The 21063-nt window shown below is 41.4% G+C and overlaps 1 protein-coding gene across 1 annotated transcript in view; it reads left to right on the top strand.

The window, feature by feature from the left end:
• Positions 1–21063, top strand: part of MYOF (myoferlin) — a 142731-nt gene that overhangs the window by 80202 nt on the left and 41466 nt on the right. Inside the window, exons 22-32 of the mRNA XM_005884066.2 lie at positions 1556–1662; positions 3942–4134; positions 5245–5400; positions 6634–6765; positions 9890–10053; positions 12570–12684; positions 14645–14750; positions 16190–16335; positions 18344–18517; positions 19841–19949; positions 20980–21057. Coding sequence (XP_005884128.1) covers positions 1556–1662; positions 3942–4134; positions 5245–5400; positions 6634–6765; positions 9890–10053; positions 12570–12684; positions 14645–14750; positions 16190–16335; positions 18344–18517; positions 19841–19949; positions 20980–21057 — 1480 coding nt within the window. The remainder of the gene's footprint in view (positions 1–1555; positions 1663–3941; positions 4135–5244; positions 5401–6633; positions 6766–9889; positions 10054–12569; positions 12685–14644; positions 14751–16189; positions 16336–18343; positions 18518–19840; positions 19950–20979; positions 21058–21063) is intronic.

Raw genomic sequence — 21063 nt, 5'->3', positions numbered from 1 at the left:
AGTTGACATCGATGAGGAGAAAGGGAACATGGTTGAGATAAAGATACTAGTCTTCCCTATTTCTATATTTACAACTCCCTTCTCCAGCAGTGAGAAACTTGATTTTCATTATTCTCAATATAGTTACTCATTTATTTAGTCCTAAAATCCAAAGATAAACCATAATGAAAAAAAAACTAGAGTTTGATATCTTTATGATTTTTTTTCTTTCCTTTAAACAGAGGATATATAGTGAAAATATTGTGTTGAAAAGTTACTTTGGTGAGTTCAGTGTAGTTATGTTATTCATCTGAAATATAATTCAGGTTCATTTGTTCCTGTTTTATATTCCATTTTAGGGTTCCTTTCCCCCATCTTTGTTGGTTTTATTTTATTGCTATTTGAGTACATAATATATTTACATGGTTTTGTTGACATAAGAAACATCCAAACCTGTAAGAATTTTTATGAGTTTGTTTGAACCAAGCTGATGACAATTGCCAGGAAGCAAAATCTTAATGGATTGAGAAAATGTCCCAGAGAATGGTAATTTTGCATCTTATTTTATACATAGAATAAAAGGAGGAGACATAAATAGGGTTACATGAAATTCATTGGTGGTAGATTAAGGAGGCAGGAGAAGGCAAAGTGAAGAAATCTCCGGGATTTGGATAAAAAGTAAAATGGAAAGATGCTTCTTTTGCATTGGTGAGCACAGGATAGTTAACAATTAACATTTACAGCACTAAGAGATGGTATGAAGCAAAGGAGATAATAGTGAGGGGTTCTGTGGTCTGCTCTGGTGGGAGATTGTACCCCGAGGAGTCTGGAAAAAAGGGATTACTCTGACATTCCAAATGTCTGATAGAGTAGATACAAAAAGGCAATAATGGACAGGCTCAGTTAAGGTAAACATTGACTTTTGTCAAGGAAGATACCAGCCTAGGACATGACAACCCACCAGGACTTGCTTTTAGTTAGGAAGTTTTCATTTCAGGGCATCCTATGTGTTTACTCTAGGTCAGTGGTTGGCAAACTGCGGCTCGCGAGCCACATGCGGCTCTTTGGCCCCTTGAATGTGGCTCTTCCACAAAATACCACGTGTGGGCGCACATGTACAGTGCAATTGAAACTTCGTGGCCCATGCGCAGAAGTCAGTATTTTGTGGAAGAGCCACAATCAAGGGGCCAAAGAGCCGCATGTGGTTCGCGAGCCGCAGTTTGCCAACCACTGCGAGTCTAGGTCTCTGACTTTGTAAGGCCCACTATACAGGCCTCCCCTGAGCTTGTCAGGTTTAGTATGTGGTCCCTTTTTTGTCCACACTTTCAAGGGTCAAAGCCATATGAAAAGGTCGTCCTAGTACTTAAGCATATCAGTGTTGGCTGCATTTTGAAGAAAAATAAATAGTGCTAGCCTATGGTGAGCATTATTAAAAGCGAAACAATAAACAAACAAAAAAATCCCCGTTTTTTTCTGTTAGATCTTTTGTATATTTTTTAAATTGAAAATTAAAGTTAAACCTCACTGGGTATAATGGCATAATTCACAATTACCAACTATTTCCTCTCTTTCCCAGCAATCAAACATAGAGGCTCTAAAATCAGGGATACAAGGTAAAATTCCTGCAAACCAGTTGGCGGAAATATGGTTGAAGCTGATCGATGAAGTTATAGAAGACACGAGGTAAACTGATTTTGTGTGTCTCAGAATTTCCAGGTATGCTTCCCTCACTTAAACTATCAGACTAGAAGAGCCTCTAGAATTATTCCTAATGTTCGTCTGAAACATTTCAATTAGTCAGGCTTCTCAAAAGGCTGGCACTGGGAGGAGTCTGAATCCCCACAGGAAAAGCTCCACTTTCGGGTTTGGTGCCAATTCTAAAGCAGCCCAGGAGGCTGAGGGAGGCTGAGGCCTAACTGGGAGGCTGGGCCTAACTCCAGGAAGCACATCCCAGCACAGCCTCAGGTGAGGGATGGGGAAGGGAGCAGGGAGCAGGGAGCAGGGCTGTGTCTCTGCCTCACACCAATCTCCGGGCTGGGGGCAGAGCATCAGTTTTGCCATTCGGAACATTGTAATTTCAACACACTTTTTAGAAACAACTTTTTCACGTGCTCATTTACTGATTGCTTAGTGAACACTCTGGCCCAGCCTCCTTTCGGTAAAGCCAGTAACTTTGACTTGAGCCAGAGAACCTTTCATAACCGTGACTTGGGGAAACTGCTCAGATCTCTGGGTATTTGGAAATCAAAGGGGGAAGTGATTCATTCCAAACTCATTTTAAATATTGGCTAATAAAGCAGTGGACAGGGAAGTTCCAAAAGAAAAGCATATCGAATAGTTCTCACAAGCAACAGGAACCAGAGTCATCCTCCCCCTCCCCCTATACCCAATGCTCTAAGTCTCCCTGTCTTCTTGTGCCTTCTAGTGGTGTCACCAGGTAATTGACATGCAGCTAAGATCAAAGTACTGCTGGATTCGGGTTTATATTCAGAGAATTTTAATCTGGGTCCAAGAGGTCATCTCTTCCGGGTCTCCTTACTTTATAGATGAGAAAACAGTGGCCCAAAGAGGTGAAATGGTGCCTCTGACGCCCAGAGTTGGGTTTATAAGTGCAGCTCTTCTTCTTGCTGCGTGTTTCACACTGTTAGCATCTATTTATTGAAAGTCTCACATGTGACCTTTGAGCTAGCAGCTTCCGTATTTATTTATGCATCAAAGAATCATAGCAGGGACTTAACCCTTCAAATGCATTGCCCTAATTACTAATGTAACCAAAAAGAGATATTTCATAATGCCTTTCATGTCGAAAATGTGAATGCTAAGGATTGCTGAGTGAAATACAGAAATATCTATGTTCACTATTCTTGAAGAATCTCTTTTTAAAGAACCAAATGCATTTGAATTATTTATTGAAGATTTAAATTGGAATCTTTTAAACTTTATATAACAGGAAATTTGTGTTTAAGGGAAGTCATGGTTGGATTTCCTTCATCTAGGAAGCTGGGTGAAATTCAAACCAATGGAAATTCTAGGTAGAGACAATGTGAATAGAACTTCCTGGAATTGGTGATAATCTTACCCTGTGTCCCTGCCAGCTGCCATGTTGAGAGGGAAGCACTGGCAGAAGATGGCCCCAGCTCAGCTATTCTTGACTTCTCATTTTGAATGAGAGCTTGGCCTACACAAGTGGTTTTTAGCCTCTTGGGAGCTCCAAGGCCCCTTTGAATACCTGATGATGATGATGATGATGATGATGATGGCAACATTGCTTAGACTTTAATTTGTATCAGGCATTGCTCTCAATGCTCACAATATATTAATTCATTTACTTCCCACAACAACCCTAAAAGGTAGATATTTTCCCCCCACATTTGAAGATAGGAAGATAAGAGATCACAGAGCTCGTAAATGATGGAGCCAAGATTTGTACCCAGGTAGCCGGCTCCAAAGCCCATGTTCTTCCTCATTATGTGACACTGCATGTCAACACAAATGTACATTTTTCTTTATAGGTTCCAGGGATTCATACACTTTCTCAGGCTCACCCATAGGTGACGTAGGTGTGTGTGGTTCCTAAGTTAAGAACCTGTTGGCTAAATGGCCTCTAATCTCCCTTCTCCTTCATTTTGTGGTTCTATACAATCATTATAGGGAGGAAAGGCCATTTCTCCAAACTGCTGCTGCTGTTTCCATCTTCTTTCCAGTGATTCTATGAGCCTTGGGTCAAACCCAAGGAATCGCTTTGAAATTTTAATTCCCCCCTGCATTTCTGTTGAGAGTGAGGAGAGTCTTAACTTAATCTGATCTACCAATGCCATAAACAATCTTTTCAGCTTACATCTGCCCATGCAGTTAGGAAAATGGTGTGGTCTGAAAGAAGAAAACCAAATATAAATGACGTTGACCGTTCTGAAGCCTAAAAAGCTATTCTGCAAACCCTGTTTTGTTTTGTTGTTTTTTAGCTACACGTTGCCTCCAATGGAAGGAAACCCTAATGTCACAATTCTAGATACTCAGATCCAAAAGCTGCGGTCCAGATCTCTCTCCCAGATTCATGAGGCAGCTGTGAAGATGAGGTCTGAGGCCACAGACGTGAAGTCCACAGTGGGGGAAATCGAGGACTGGCTTGATAAATTAATGCAACTGACAGAAGAGGTAGGACTTTTAAACTGCACAAATGTCACTTGCTATAGAAGAAGGATTCTGTGGAATGGCATAGGATAGAGATGGTGGTAGGGAAACCTAGTACATTGCCTTGGATTTTGGCCAGACCTGATGGATGATGAAATCAAAGAGTTGCTGACCACGATGTTAATGGGTAATGGGGTGAACATCATTGAAGTCAGGACAGAAGGAGAATTTTGAGTTGGTGGTCCCAGAAAGGTCTTCAGAGTGGACAAATCATTATCATAACCACAGTATTTCAAGTAGAGTGATAAAGTAGCAGATAAGGAGCAAATGCTGCCTTTGGTTAGAATTGGGAAGATTTGACTTTGAATCTGGATCTACCATGTGTAAACTTGGGAAAAGTACTAGTATTCAAACTCTCTAAACCTCATTTTCCTTTAATGTAAAATGGAGGTAAATGTAGTACTCACTTCACAGCACTGTTTCATAAAGATTAAAGAGGATGATGAGTGGCAAGGGCTTAACACGGTGCAGGGCACACAGTGAGAGCTGGATAAATTTCGATTGCCATTAACCTCTGCGGACTGAAAGAGCAAGGAACAGAGGACACCTCCTACTGACCTTCAGAGGTGGGGCGGGGGACTAATGTATTTGCAAATAGAAATACATTTGAAAAAACATGTGATTACAGATAATTTTTATTTTCTACTTTCTATACTTTGGTGCTTTCAAATTTTCTATAGTGAACTTGTATTACCTTTATAATTTAAAAAAAGTGGTTTTTAAAAACTAAGTGAATATTTCATATTTGGAAAATATATGAAATTTGTACCCTTTGACTACTGTTGATGGCTTTCTTCAAATGATGGGCAAGATAAGAGGTGGTATTTCCTAAAATACCTGTCAGAGCCCAGCGAGCAGGCAGGGCTTTGGGCAGGTGAAGCCCCCTTCTGCTTCCTGCTATGCCCTTTGGCCATCCCCAGCCTCTCCTGGCCCTGTGGGCTCCCAGTGTGGTCCTGAAAGATGTGAGACTCGGAATGTGGGCCAGGCAACCCCTCCCCACAGTGTTTCTGCAAGTCCATGTGCATTTAGACTAATGCTAGCTGTGCTTCCTTTTCCATCCACCCACGTGACCAGCCTCAGAACAGTATGCCTGACATTATCATCTGGATGATCCGGGGAGAGAAAAGACTGGCCTATGCACGCATTCCCGCGCATCAGGTTTTGTACTCCACCAGCGGGGAGAATGCATCTGGGAAGTACTGCGGGAAGATCCAGACCATCTTCCTGAAGGTATGGCTTCATCGCTGTGTAACATGAAATACTTACATGCAAAGCCCGCACCCGTGATCAATTCCAGCCCACTCTGGCCCCTTCCCCTGGGGTGGTAATTCCCAGAGAGTGGTCCAAGTTTTGTTGGCATTCAATCAAGGAGTCTGGAGAGGTCTTTGCGGCATTGACATTAACATGGCATTGTGAGTGCTTTGCTTTCTGGCGTGAATTTTCCACTGATTTCTAAAGCCTCATGCAAACCAGTGCCTTTCTCCCCTTCCCTTCTAGGGAGTGTTTGGAATCTATTCCCTAACTAAACGGGTCCTCAAATTGAAAATTTGGGGGAATTATTACTTTAGGGCAGGGGTTCCGGGCATTTTTTAGAGTCATGGACTCCTTTAAATACTGTGGACTGAACCCAATGGGCTCTTTGGATTGCAGGGGAAGAAGGGGGAGGAATAAAGAGCAAGAAGAGAAAAAAAACAATCAGGGGAGAGTGTTCTCTTAAAACAAGGAGGTATCTGCTAACTTTTAATAAATGTACTCATTGCTCTTTAGGGTGAAAATAGAGCTGGAGTGATTATTTTCTCTCAAGTACCTCTTGATGGGATAAATATTACTTAAGATAGAAGCACAATTATTATTGACCTCAGCAGTGAGTGGAAGCAAACTGATTAATAAATAAAATTTCACAGGAGGTGAGAGAGGAGGCAGAGTGGTTTTCTCTGTGTTAGATTTTAGAACTCAGTGGATAAACAGCAAAATGCTTTTAAGGGAATGTTTGATATATTTATTGATTTTGTTAATACTCATTATCCAGTTTAGGGAATTATTTAATTCAGTGGGGTTCTTTTTGGTCTTGGGACCCCTTTCCACAAAAAGAATAATTTCACAAAAATTGTTGAAGACCCCAGAGAGCTTTTGTTTATGTGGATTGTAACTATTGATATTTACCATTATATAAATTAAGTGAGCCATTTAAAAAATATTTATTAACTCATTTTAAAAGAATAATAATAGACCCATTACATGTTAACATAAGTTGCATGTTTTTATCCAATATAACTGTACTTTCTTTAAAAATCAGACAGCAAAGTGATACTGTTTTACATTTTTTGAAATATTTTAACTGTGAAAACATAAAATTTCCGGTAAAAGCCATGGTCGGATGTTTGGCCAGCTTTTGGCTTAATGTTCATGTCACAGCCCATGCTGTGCCCCCCATAATGTATCATGTTTTTGTGCATCTCACAGTATCCACAGGAAAAAAGCAATGGACCAAGGGTGCCTGTGGAGTTGCGAGTGAACATCTGGCTGGGCTTAAGTGCTGTTGAGAAGAAGTTCAATAGCTTCGCGGAGGGAGCATTCACTGTCTTTGCTGAAATGGTACATTCCACATCATCACTCTCTTTTCCTCTTTGTGGGGGTACATTTGCCTTTCATCCTTAGGGGAGCACACATATTTGAAACCACCAACCTCACCACTACTGCCTAAAATCCCAGCCAAGGGACCTGAGCCTGAGGGAATATGGAAAGATTGACTTGAGGTTTTATTGTCAACACTGGGACACAGACAGAGTGATTCACACAAAGACAACCCAGGAGTGAGGGCACTGGACAGGTGCAGACCTTGAGAAGCCTGCATGGGGTCGGGAGCCTGTCAACCACAGGAGACTCCCTTCTCACGGAGGGGAAGCCTCTGGTGGGTTTGCCTGAGGCCAAAGAAAATGCTGCCCGAATACTTCAAAGACAATAGAGATAATTTGTAAAACCTTCACTGAGTTAAAAATCGACTTTTGGTTGTTAAAAGTCTCATTACAATTAAACCAATGAAAATAATTTTCACAAACTGGACAGCTAAAAACAGTTATTTGGATTTGTTCTTTAAATACTATTTTAAACTCAAAGTGCTTTTTGATGTGAATTTATTATATGTATTCAGTGGGTTTCTTTTGATAATTCTCAGATGAACTCCATTCTTCTGCAGATGGGCCTTCTTACTCACATAAATGGGGAGATTGTCTTCTTCCGAGCTAGTTTATACACGTTCCTGCTGCCCGACTCTCTACCTGACAACTGGTTCAGGATTGTGGTTCTTATCTGTTTGCTGAGCTATCTTCAGTTTTTACATTTGATTCATTTAGCAGTACCTGACACATAAATATTTATTGGATGAATAAATAAATACATGATAGCAGACTTCATCCATCCACCCATATTCTCCAACCATTCATCTATCCACCCATCCATCCATCCATCCATCCATCCATCCATCTATCTGTCCATCCACCCATCTACCCATCTATCCATCTATCCAAGTTTTTATGGAGTAGTGGCTTTATCCCAGGCACAGAGGCAGGTGATGAAGAAGCCAAGCCCTGTCCTCAAGGATCTCATCATCTATTGGTAAAACGGGGTGTCTTGTTAAACATGCTGACTGCCAGAGCCATTTCAGGGATTCTCATTCTGTTGCTGAGTGAGGGATTAGCACCAGAGGTGATTCCAATGTGGGTGGATAAGGGGTATCAGTGGACCACTTTGAGAAGCAATGAAACACATGGGAGACACACAGAGTCCTTACAGCGCAGGCTTGGAAGTGCAATTGGAATAAGTAGAGGGTGTGCTGGAGGTTGCAGGGGGAGGCCCTGAGTGGTGGATGCTGATGTGCAGTCAGATGGGTAATGTGAAGTGGAGGTGCATCAGGGCACACATAGGAGAGGCTTGCTTCTGCAGTCCTCTAGCATTTCTTGGCTTCCACCTTACCTTCCAGCTCTGTGGCTGGAACTAAGCCTGAAGAAGCTAGCACTGAGCAAGGATCGACCAGTCCAGGGCTCCCTTCCACTCTTTCTCATTTCCAGACCCTTCCCTGCCTAGAGGGAACTGGAGTTTCAACTCCCGTAAAGAGATGATCCACCCATTTCACTTGTTTTGTGTAGCTCTAGTTTCTCCAGATTCTAACAGCCTGTGAGTACCAGTAGAGGCACACTAATAACAATAATGGAAATGTTGCTGGTTCTTTCCTTCCTGTGCTAATACCAGACCTCAGTTCTCTACAAAATCCCTCCCCACCCTAGATTTCTAGAAGTCTCTGAGGTGCCTCACCTGTGCTAACAATCCTTCCCCCAAACTGCTAGTTAAAGCCACAGTCTCAGAGCCACGTGAGGCCGCCATCTCTACTGCTGCTACTGCCCTCTTGTCCAAGCCAAGCTTCTAACATGGATTTCACTAGAGCCATGCTGGCTTCCAAGCAGAAGTGGTAGGAATGCCTTGTTCCTTCTTCCTGTGTCCTTGTCACTTGGAAACCAAAGGAGCTGTGCACATGCCCCCAAGTCTGACAGCCCCTGTGGCAACAGGTTCCCTATTTTCTTCCTCAAGTTCATCTCCTCTCAGGGCTCAGAGCCAATATCTGAGACAGGCACTCTTGTGTCCTTGAACCCAATTTCCCCATCAGGCCCCCATTCAAGCTTCTTCCTTCCTCCTTTAGCCAAAAACTCCCTTATCACTTATTCCAATCATCTTCTCAATCAGCTCATCAGCAGACAAATGGAACTTTTTCGCTGGATCCAAACAGGGACACTCATTCTAGCAAATCTCAATCCTTTTATGATGGTTGACATAGTAAAGGGCAGATCATTATAGATTTATAAATTCTAACTTAGAAAGAAGTGCCCTGTAAACCAGAGTCTGCCATTGCCACTGAACTTGCTTCCAAAAAGGTCTTGGTCTACCCACCAGTGGGGATGAAGGCTCAGAATTTTTAGGCCCCATAAAGGCTGGGTGCTAAACAACTTTCATGTTTCAGACAAGTTCTTTGTGGATTGCCTGGGAAATGTAGCATCAGTTATAGTATTCTTTCTATGGGTAAATGTGCCCCAACTTCTAGGCAGTAGGCTTGCCAATAAACTTAGAAGCCTGCATATTCATAAGCTGAGGACTTTTTATAGGTATCGAAAAGATTAGGTTTAGAGAACAATATGGAGCCATTCAAAATAATAATAGAAACAATTAGCATGATATACCATTCTTCACAAAGCACTTTCACAATCATTTGCACATTTGAACTTTATAAGAAATACTAGAGGCCCAGTGCACGAAATTCGTGCACAGGTAGGGTCCCTAGTGGCTGCCAGCTGCTGGCTGGGGCCTTCCTTCCCTGGCTCCTGGCTGCCGGCTGGGGCTTTTCTTCGTTCCACACCACCCCCTGGTGGTCAGTGCACATCATAGCAAGCTATCGAACTCCCAGTCAGTCGAACTCCCAAGGGGACACTTTGCATATTAGGCTTTTATATATATAGATAGTATTAGATTGTCTCGGATTTACATTTGGGAGCACTGAGTCTTAGATTTATCCTAAATTGCATAATCAGCAACAGCCCAAGTTTGGTCCATACCTTCTGAGCTTTTTCACTTTCTATTACTGTTTAGCTTAAGTCTTAGGTTTAAAAATTTATGGGCTGGTTCTATTTCTTGCTCTCTGATGGTGTTTCTCCATTTTTCCTTTTTTTAATAGTATGAAAATCAAGCTCTTATGTTTGGAAAATGGGGCACTTCTGGATTAGTGGGTCGCCATAAATTTTCTGATGTCACAGGAAAAATAAAACTCAAAAGGGAGTTCTTTCTGCCTCCAAAGGGCTGGGAATGGGAAGGAAACTGGACAGTTGATCCTGAAAGAAGGTAAGTTTTCCATTTTCTGAAAAAAATGATGTCAATGAAGCTTTTCCCTAGAAATTGGTAAAGGAATCTTCTCCACCATTTTTTTTAACATTTATGTAACACCCAATGAGCAAGAATAAGTCTATAGAAATTCATAGAAACTTGAAAGATATCATTAGTGTCCCATACAAGGCAAACAAATGTAAGAAGACCCTGAGACTAACATTTATTGAGAACTTTTTTGTGTGAATGTGTCGAGCCATGTGCCAAGCACTGATATCATCTTACTGAATCTAGACTGCACCCCTACAAGATAGGTAGTGTCAAAATTTATCAACTATCTGAGATTTTTACCTTCTTGTAAGATTAGCAAAGTAACCTACCAGTTTCATGGATGCTTGTAGGTAGGAGACACAAGACTCCTGGTTCAGAGACAAAGGATTTTATTGTCCACAGCAATCGCAATGCCAGAATGTTAACATTTACTTTACTTCTCTGAGCCCCAAGAAGACAGTCAGATGACACTTGCACATGCAATGGGTGATGTGGCAGGAGAGGAACCTTGAGTTTAGGGAACCCAAATATTTTATAATGGGTAACAAGCATGCTGGCTCTTTGCTCCATAAAGAAATATCCTCTCAGTCTTCCAAATTTGTTTCCCATGTAAACATCCTTGAAAAGATAGTTGGTAACAAAAGTTAAGGGTCCTGTGTGCAAAAATGCAAAAGACACACAGAGATTTATGTCCCAACAAATAATAGTATTAGCTCCACTTTACAGATGAGGAAACTGAAACCTAGAGAGAATAATTAACTTATCCAAAGGCACTCAGATTGTGAATGTTACGGGTCTAGTCTGGGCACTAAAACTGGCACTAAACTATTATGCTGGAATATTTGTAAGAAACAGAGGAAACACTTAAAGTGGGTGAATTGTATGGTGTGTAAATTATATCTCAAAAGCTGTTATTATTATGCCCTAACTGGTTTGGCTCAGGGGATAGATCGTCAGCCTGCGGACTGAAGGGTCCCAGGTTCGATTCCAGTCAAGGGCATGTACCTTAGTTGCAGGCACATCCCCAATAGGGGGTGTGCAGGAGGCAGCTGATTGATGTTTCTCTCTCATGGATGTTTCTAACTCTCTCTCCCTCTCCCTTCATCTCTGTAAAAAATCAATTAAATATATTTTTTAAAAAGCTGTTATTAAAAAGGGAAAAAACAAAAAAACAGCAGAGAGTAGCAACCATGTTTTCCCTGGAGTCTGGGGGAAACCAAAGCCTGGCTTATGTGTGTTGCCTGCAGCATCAGGACTGGAGGTCCCTCCTCTCCCACTTCATGATGGCGTGCTTGAGTGTGGAGGAACCAAGCTTGTGAGCTTGGATTTTAAGACCTCGAACTAGTTTGCGATCTCTGTCCACATTTGTTTCTTGTAATCACATAGGCATTAAGGAAGGAGGGAAATGGGTGTGCTGGGTCTGCTCTGTTAAGACCCAGTGTTTGCCCATGAGTGCTTTTAACCCATGGCGGCTTACTTTGGCTGGAGTTGGGGTCGCTAGTAAGGAGAAGGGAAATGAGATTTGAATTGGACAGGAGGGAGAAAGGTTAGTGAGGACAGGGAAAGGCAGGGGGCATTGTGATTGAAAAAGCAGAAGGTAAAAGCCTGTCAGGGCTGAATGGGACCTCACAGGCAGCTACCCGGTCTTCTACTCTCCTTCTCTGGGGCCCAGAAAAGTGATGGATGAACCCAACTTATACAAATGGTTGGGACGCTGTGTTTTCTGACTTCTTTCCAGTGCTTGATTCTAGGGGAGAATACAGCAGGGAAAAGACGTAGCACCGGTCAAGGAAAAAGAAACCTCACTTGAGTGAACACCTGGCAGAAGATTTAAGTCGAAGTTGGAGCCTCTGTACTTCCCTCTATGGATTGTCGACATAGTTTCACATCCAAGAGGAAAATTGGCATGGCAGAGAGTCAGTATAGGTTTCCCAGGTGCCCAAATGGAGGTGGGAGTCTTAAATGACCTGGTTTGGCTGCCGACCTAGGAACTATCCAGAAAACCTAAACTCCGTTTAAGACTGAGCAAGCCATGAGTAAGAATTTCCACGCTTGGCCCCACGAGACTGTTCCCACTCCATTTTTTAAAATAGGGTGAATGAGGAAGGAGGACTGCCTATTCTTTTGAACTGATAGCCAAGAGTTTTGCTGAGAAAAATCTAAACAGCCCTAAACTGAAACAGACATGTGGAATCTGAGGTCCCTTTAAGATGCTGCCCACAATCCTTTTCCCCAGTCCCCACCCTAATTACTGGTAGTCTGAGGAGCTCTCTGTAATTTAGATCTCATTGTTCCAGCGGGCCCCTTTATCAAACGAATGTCAAAAGCTGTTAGCACAAAGAGGAATTTGGAGGGGAGCACCCACAGGGCCAGAATGAGGAGGGAACTGGTGCCACCCAGGCTGTAGATGGTTCTGGACCATTGGAAAGAGTTGGGCTTGTCAGCTACCAATTCTCCCTTGGTAACACGAGCTTTGCCCATAGCTTGCTGACCGAGGCCGATGCAGGTCATACAGAGTTCACGGATGAAGTATATCAGAATGAGAGTCGCTACCCCGGGGGCGAGTGGAAGCCGGCAGAAGACACCTACACCGACGCGGTGAGTGGCGTGCTCCCGAGATAGAGCCTTCCACGTTAGCTGTTTGGACCCATGGTCTGTGAATCCACTAACCACAGGCTTGGTTTCCCCTTCTCCTCTGCTCTGTCTCACGTTCTGAACAGCCTTGCATCCATAACAAGCCACACAAGTGCACCTATAGTTATTTTCTGTAGAAAAGTCGTTGGGCCTATTTAACTAGATGTTGGTATATGGTAAAGGTTGTGCAATTTTTAAAATTGTAAATGTTTATTTGGGGGTTTTTTTGAATAGTTTTTAAAAAGATTTACAAATTGAAGGCTCATGTTTTTAAAATATTCAAACAGCATAAAAGGAAATGAAAAGTAATTCTTCTTCATGATCCACATTTCACTCTCTATGTTGGTATATGGTAAAGGTTGTGCAATTTTTAAAATGGTAAATGTTTATTTGGTTTTTTTTTAATAGTTTTTAAAAGATTTACAAATTGAAGGCTCGTGTTTTTAAAATATTCAAACAGCATAAAAGGAAATGAGAAGTAATTCTTCTTCATGATCCACATTTCACTCTCCCGGAGATAACCATTCATAGTTTTCTGTTCATATACAAGTATATAACTTTTCTCCCCACCTATATAGAATTGCATGCACAGTTCTACAACTTGTAATTTTCACATAACAATATGTCTTGGACATCTTTTGATATCAATACATATAGATCTGTTGTACATTTTTTCTTTGCCAGACCCAAAGCTGTTACGAAGCTCTTTTTTTCTGTTTCTGTTAATATATATTAGCCTTTACTAGAGAAAAGATGGTTGTAAAAGTAGACTTGAAATATTTATGGACCCCCAAGAAAGAAAAGACATTTTCTCTTTAAAATTTAGGTTTGCTCTTATCAGATTTTGGAGTCTTGATTTTGGAATCTTTAATACGTGTTTTATTACAAGTTAAAGAAATGAGTTGCAGTAGATCCGCACAATCCGACCAGAATCACCTTGCTCTAATGAGCTTTTGAAAAAATGCCTGCAGTGTTTTGGTATATGCACCCAGTATAATTTAATTGACGCTCTTTTTGTGGACATATAGGAGTTTGTTCAAGTCTTGGCATTTATAAGTGATGTGACAGTAAATGTTCTTAGACATACATTGTTATTCACTTGTGAAAGTTGATCTGTAGGGGACATCCCTAGATGGGCTTGGTCAAGGTTTTGATGCACATAAAGTTTTGATAAATATTGCTAGACTGCTTTCAAAGAGGTTGTATAAATTTATATTTCCAGCAGCAGTGTATTAGAGGGCTGTTTTCTAAACACTCACCATCCACTTTAACATCTTTGACCATACTTGAAAAACTGGTATCCTGTTGCTATATTAATTTTCACATCCTTAATCTAAAGTAAAGCTGAGTATTTCTCCATATGTTTATGGCCCCCCACCTTTACTTCCTTTTACTATGAGCTTTCCCCCCCATAACACTCCATCACTTTTTGTGCAGAACTGAAGTCAATATTTAAAATAAACTTTCTTCAATCATACATGATTATTATCTACAACCTCCAGCACCATTACCCCATACTTGAAGACATGTGTTTTTCATGCTTTCCCCATTTCTGATGGGTTCTTTCCAATATAGCCCCTCGTAAAAAGAGTCACACTGTTTCATAATATTAAATTGAACCATATGAAACTGCTGATATTTCACCATTTTGACCTGCAAAAACAATTTCCCATGGTTCCACCTAACATATTCCCTAATGGTGGAAACAGAGGTTGTTCTCTTTTTAAACTAATTTTTGTATAGTAATTGTGTCTAAATAAAGATTAGAGATTTTTCTGAGTAAGATTCATGTCTAAGCTGCTATCGCAGTTACCATGTGAATACCATAGTTAAGGGTGAGGAATCATATCTCATCTTTGCATCTTAGATCACATTATGGCTTAGTTGTAAGTCTTCATGTTTTTGCCTTTTTTTTTTCCTTAAGAACGGTGACAAAGCGGCATCACCCAGTGAGCTCACATGCCCTCCAGGATGGAAGTGGGAAGACGATGCATGGGTATATGACATAAATCGTGCAGTGGATGAGAAAGGTAACATTTTATTTCATTTTTTTTTATTTTCATTTTTTAAATTTTTTATTACAGTTGACAATAGTTTCAGGTGTACAAGATAGTGATTAGACATTTCTATACCTTATGAAATGATCACCCCGATAAGCCTAGTAGAGAAAGGTAAGATGTGAGTTTATTTTCTGACTAGGGGCTCTGCAGCCCGGCCCTGGTTAGCCAGAGTAAAGTTTCCTTCGGAGTGAGGGGTCTTACCCCTGCTGGTTTGTCTGTGACAACCAGGTCATGTGGTTTTACTTGTGACTGTTCAGATGCCAAATCTGAAGGACAAGCTAGTGCTTGGACAGGTGTAGGGAGGGGGGACTGTCAAGAATAAAAATGTGGCCGAACCGGTTTGGCTCAATGGATAGAGCGTCGGCCTGCGGACTGAAGGGTCCCAGGTTCGATTCTGGTCAAGGGCATGTATCTTGGTTGCGGGCACATCCCCACTGGGGGGCATGCAGGAAGCAGCTGATCGATCTCTCTCATCGATGTTTCTGACTCTCTATCCCTCTCCCTTCTTCACTGTAAAAAATCAATAAAATATATAAAAAAAAAGAATAAAAATGTGAGGTAAGGGGGCCAGGTGGCTGGACTTTGGGATGCCAGAGGTCCATAATGAGATATTTTCTTTATTCTAACCACACCCCATTCCCTCCCTGGAGACTATAAATTACCTTCAAAGTCCTATTCAACAATAATGCAGATTACTGACGTAGCCTCTGCTAATGGTGTGTATCCTTTTCTATGAACAGTTTAAATGAAACTATAACATTTAGAATTATCAAAAGAGAAAACCCTGATTTTTTCCCTTGTAAGATGGAGTAGTACACAGAAACACCTAGCTTTCAAATAGATTTCCAGTTCTTTGCTGATCCTGACACATGCATGGGCCTTATAATAATAGTTAACATTAACTGAGCACAACCTACGTGCTGAGCACGGCCCTAGTGCTTTGCGTGCATTATATTGATGAATTCTTTTTTTAAATTGTGTATTTTACCATGATACTGGAGAAATTAGGCCATAGGCAGGTTTGCTAACTTGCAAGAAACTTTTTTTAATTCACGGCTGGCATGTGGGGATGCTGGGATTTGAACTCAAGCTGTGTGACCGCACAGACCGCATGCTTTTAACCACCATCTACTTCTGCCTCTTGTTCTGTGCTTTATTCTTAGATACATTCAATTACCATGAATGAATGGAGGTAAAAAAAAAAAAAGTGGAGGGGAACCCCATGGCCACCAAGGAAGAGGGAGCCAGGGGGATAATGCCATAGTCAGTTTGAAAGGAGCAGTGGCATTCGGTCGCGATGGTAGAGAATATTTAGGGGCAGAGAGAGTGACTGAATGTTTCCTGGAAGTTTATTTGGCCATCTGGCAAGTGTATCTCCTTTGGATAACCATTCACACTCTCTGTTCTAGGCTGGGAGTATGGAATTACTATTCCTCCTGATAATAAGCCCAAATCCTGGGTTGCGGCAGAGAAAATGTATCATACTCATAGACGACGAAGGCTGGTCCGAAAACGCAAGAAAGATTCAACACAATCCACTGCCAGTACTGCCAAGGTAAGAGGGGCAGTGGGAGGGGCCTGGGCTGGGCTCTGCCTTCCAGACCACACAGAAGTCCACTTAGCTATTGCTACAGAAGCCACTTGCCACCCAAGGGCCTACTACCTTGCCCCAGGGTTCTCAGTGTGCTCCTCACCCGGATTGATCAACAACAGCATCACCCAGGAATTTGTTAGAAATGCCATGCTAATTTAGGAACTCTGAGGGTGGAGCCCAGCAACAAGGTGATTCTGAGGCAGGCTAAATATTGAATGTAATTGAATGTATCTAAGAATAAAGCACAGTACAAGAGGCAGAGGTAGATGGTGGTTAAAAGCAAACCACTCAAGAGGTAGTACCAGAAGCAGAAATTATTTGGTAGCATAATGGAATAGTAGCAATAGCTCAGGACTTGGAATAAGAGGCATAAGGATTCAAATCCTGACTTCATTTTGTTTCTCATCTGCAAAATGGGTATCACATCATGCTGCAAATTAGGGGATGGTACGGCTTAAATGGAATAATGATAAATGAAGTGGAACAATAATACTAATAACAGTAATAAGCAGCACATTTTGTATGTCTTTTATAATGCTAGAGACTGAACATGCATTATCTACCATCCACAAGGTTAACATTTTATCCCCATTTTACAGAGATTAAATAGACTTGCTCTAGGTCACATGTCTAGTAACCAATACAACTGGTGTTTGAACCCAAGCTAGGCTAATTCCTAACAGGAACTCTTTATATCCCACAAAGTTCCTGACTCACACAGTAGGTATGATGAATGAAGTTACTTTTTATTAGATGGTGAGCTTCTTAGGCACAAAGATGGATCCAGAGTCATCTTTGTGTCCTTCTTGCCAGCTCAGGAACTTGTTCCTAATAAATGATGGGATAAATTGAATGAGCTGATCAATGAATATTTGTTTGATTATCCCTATCCTAATGGGGTGAGGAATTTCTAGAGGCATTTGACGTCCTCCTTCCCTGTGAGAACACCAAGGTGATGTGGAAAGAACACTGAGCCACCAGTCAGAGGACTGGAAACTTGGCCCCGTTCTGCCAGGGTCTTGTAGAGACTTTGATCATGTTCCCTAATCTGCCTCACTCCTAGCTACGTGAACTATTTCAGTGCTACTGTTAACACGACTAGAGGGCCAATTACAAGACTGTGCTTAACCTGGATTTTCTGTTCATTCAAAGTTGAAAAAATAGCCCCTACATGATATTAACCCACATGGAGTTCTTATTTCTACAATCCAATGTTACGCAGTAGTATTCTACACTTATTAAATCTAGTCAGACTTTTAAGATGTTTACATAAAATTCCCACCACTAAAATTTTTCTGCCTTTCTCATCATTGCTTCCTCAGCTCTTGCCACAGTTCCTGTCACATCTAGGCACTCATATTTGTTGAGGGAATTGAATCGAATATTGAAAACTGAGATCATTTATATGTAAATAGTTTTAAGATAAAAAGTACTATACTCAGTTATTATTACAGGAGTAATATACCCTGATATTCATGTAATTATTAGTTGTGGCAACTATTAGCTTAAACAAGATATTTAAACCCTGGGGAGGATGGTATCATTTATCCTCCATATATAAAGTGGAGATAATAATGGTTTCTAACTATATCACAATAGCAGTGTTTTCTTATAAGCTAATGAAGTGAGGACAAAGAAAGCAACTTGAGAATGAGTCCATTTGCTTTACCCACCCACCCACAAAGTCTGAGTAAGTGCCTCTCCTGATAGTACAGCCACCACCTTGGTAACATCTCATTCCATGGGAACTGTCTGGTTATCTCTATATCCCCATAGCCTATCAGCTCTGCAAGGGCAGACAGCCCGTCTGTTTTGTTGTTTCTTGTGTGCCTGGCTCCTAGCACAGTGCTTTGCACAGAGATGATTTCCAACACAGATTTATTGATTGACCAAATAGTTTGCTTTATCAATATAAGGATGATGGTCATGATCATATGATCAGCATTAAAACTTTTTACTCCTGTTTTAGGCCATGGAAGAATTTGAAGACCAGGAGGGCTGGGAATATGCTTCTTTAATTGGCTGGAAATTTCACTGGAAACACCGTAGTTCAGATACCTTTCGCCGCAGACGCTGGAGGAGAAAAATGGCTCCTTCAGAAACACATGGTGCAGCTGCCATCTTTAAACTTGAAGGTGCCCTTGTAAGTAATAAGTAGCCAAACCTCAAATAACATTGGTCGAGGAAGAATAGATGAGTGTTGGAGACAACACCATGATTTCACAGAGGTTCCTCCAGGACTGCAGGACTGCATATAACGTGGGAGAAAGCTCCACATCCTATGTGCTCAGTCATTTTTGTAGAATGAGTGCACCATTAACACCTGTTTACACACCTATTTAACGTCGTTTCACCTAACATTTCCCAAATATATCTGTTCCCAAACCCTTGTTGCAGGTACATCTATTAACACCCAAGGCACAAGGTCTTGGATCATAGCTTGTAAACTACAACTGTTCAACAAACTGCGAGTGTTAAATATACAGATATGGGGAAGGAGGGAGGGAGGACAGAAGGATGGCTGACAGAATTAGAGAATAATTCATATGGAAGCACAATAAAGAAGGCAGATAGAGTGTCAGACTGCGGACTGAAGGGTCCTGGGTTTGATTCTGGTCAAGGGCACATGCCCAGGTTGTGAGCTTGATCCCAAATAGGGGGCATGCAGGAGGCAGCCGATCAGAATTCTCTCTAATCATTGATGTTTCTATTTCTCTCTCCTTCTCCCTTCCTCTCTGAAATCAATAAAAATATAGTAAAAAAAAAAGAAGAAGAAGGCAGCAAGGGAAAAAGCAGAAAGATGGAAGGAGTGATTAGTAAAATGGTGGTGGTTGATCTAAAACAATGTGGTGATCAGGAACAGCCTTTCCTTATGTTTCTGCGCACTGACCAGCTGTGTTCCTCTTCTGATGCTCTTCCTCTTCCTCCTCGCATCCTTTTAATCCCCTTATTTACCCTCTACCCTTTTTCTTTTCTCTTTTTCTTTCAGTGGCAGGGTGTGATAAGCCTGGACTTGAGGTAGAAGGTCTGGCTTCACCTTCCTGCTCTATCACTTTCCAGCTAAGTGACCGTTGCTTACTGTCCTGGGCTGTATTCATCTCTAAAAATAACGTGATTGGCCCTAACCGCTTTGGCTCAGTGGATAGAGCGTTGGCCTGTGGACTCAAGGGTCCCAGGTTCGATTCTGGTCAAGGGCATGTACCTTGGTTGCGGGCACATCCCCAGTAGGGGGTGTGCAGGAGGCAGCTGATCGATGTTTCTCTCTCATTGGTGTTTCTGACTCTCTGTCCCTCTCCCTTTTTCTCTGTAAAAAAATCAATAAAATATATTTTAAAAAATAAATAAATAAAAATAAAAATAACGTGATTGGATGAGAAAACTCTCTTTTAACAATCACCATTCCATTTGTTGGTAATTCTTGCCTCCCCAGTTGTAGGCATGGCTCATTGATTTTCTGCCTCCTTAGGGCGCAGACACAACTGAGGATGGAGATGAAAAAAGTGCAGAAAAGCAGAAGCACAGCGCCACCACTGTGTTCGGGGCCAACACTCCCATTGTTTCCTGTATTTTTGACAGTAAGTCTATAGCATGTATTCATGCATCTGATTGTATGATTTTATCTCAAGAAGGCTCTTCAAATCACCAAATATAATAAAAATGTACTTTCATTTTCACCACTTGAGGAAGAGGATTTTTTAAATGCAGCTTTAAAATCATACTTGGCGTAGAAAGTGGTCACATCACTCATTTTAACATACTCTGTTCAACATACTCTGTACTCATCCTATCTATTAAACCCCCCCAAAAATGATTATAATGAGAGAAAAAATATTCAAACAGTTAAGTAAAGGTTGGTTTCCATGATAACCCTCAGGAATTTTAGAATGAGGCAGACCTACTTTGTAATAATAATAATAGCAAATCGTTATATAAGTCTTAGCAGGTACCAGGCACTGTACATATGTGAGGGGCTATTATTGTCCCCATTTTACAGGTGAGCAAGCTGAGGTGCAGAAAGATTAAAGAACTTGACTGAGATCTTAACAGCTTGTAAGCAATAGAGACCAGATTTGAGCTCATGCAGTGTAGAATCTGTGCAGTGAACCACAGTGCTCTACTATCCTCAAGTTATGTGTGTGGGGAGGTGTGACGGTGGGGGGCATGTTGAGTGGGGTGGGGATGTATATGTATTAATATAAATAAGGATAAAGAATATAAAGATTTTGAAATATCAAAGAAACTTAGAACAAACAACTGTTTCCTAGATCTGGTGCCGAACTAGAATAGGAAGTCCTATTTCCACAACGCCTGGAGACCCAGTTTCCTCTCAAAGGTCGTGATGACAAGCAGTGCCTAAATCCAGGCAGTCGACACCAGGAGTCATGAATGGTCTCCTGATGGACACACTTGCATTGAGCTTCCTGTGGTTTTTAAATGTTTCCGTGTACAGGAAACAGAAGTGCTTTATATGTGTTCATTACTTGGCAGAAGTAGATTTGGGTGACCCATTGATCTGAAACATGTTATTATCTGCAAATATTCCTGGAAAATAGTAGTTTGCGATATGATGCTTCTTGTAAGTAACCTCCATCCTGTTCTTTTTAGGAGTCTACATGTACCATCTGCGCTGCTATATCTACCAAGCCAGGAACCTCATGGCTTTAGACAAGGATAGCTTTTCAGGTAAAG

The sequence above is a fragment of the Myotis brandtii genome, unplaced genomic scaffold (genome assembly GCF_000412655.1).
Source record: "Myotis brandtii unplaced genomic scaffold, ASM41265v1 scaffold810, whole genome shotgun sequence".
NCBI lineage: Eukaryota > Metazoa > Chordata > Mammalia > Chiroptera > Vespertilionidae > Myotis > Myotis brandtii.
The sequence above is the reverse complement of the archived record's forward strand: the minus strand, read 5'-3'. Positions and strand labels throughout refer to the sequence as shown.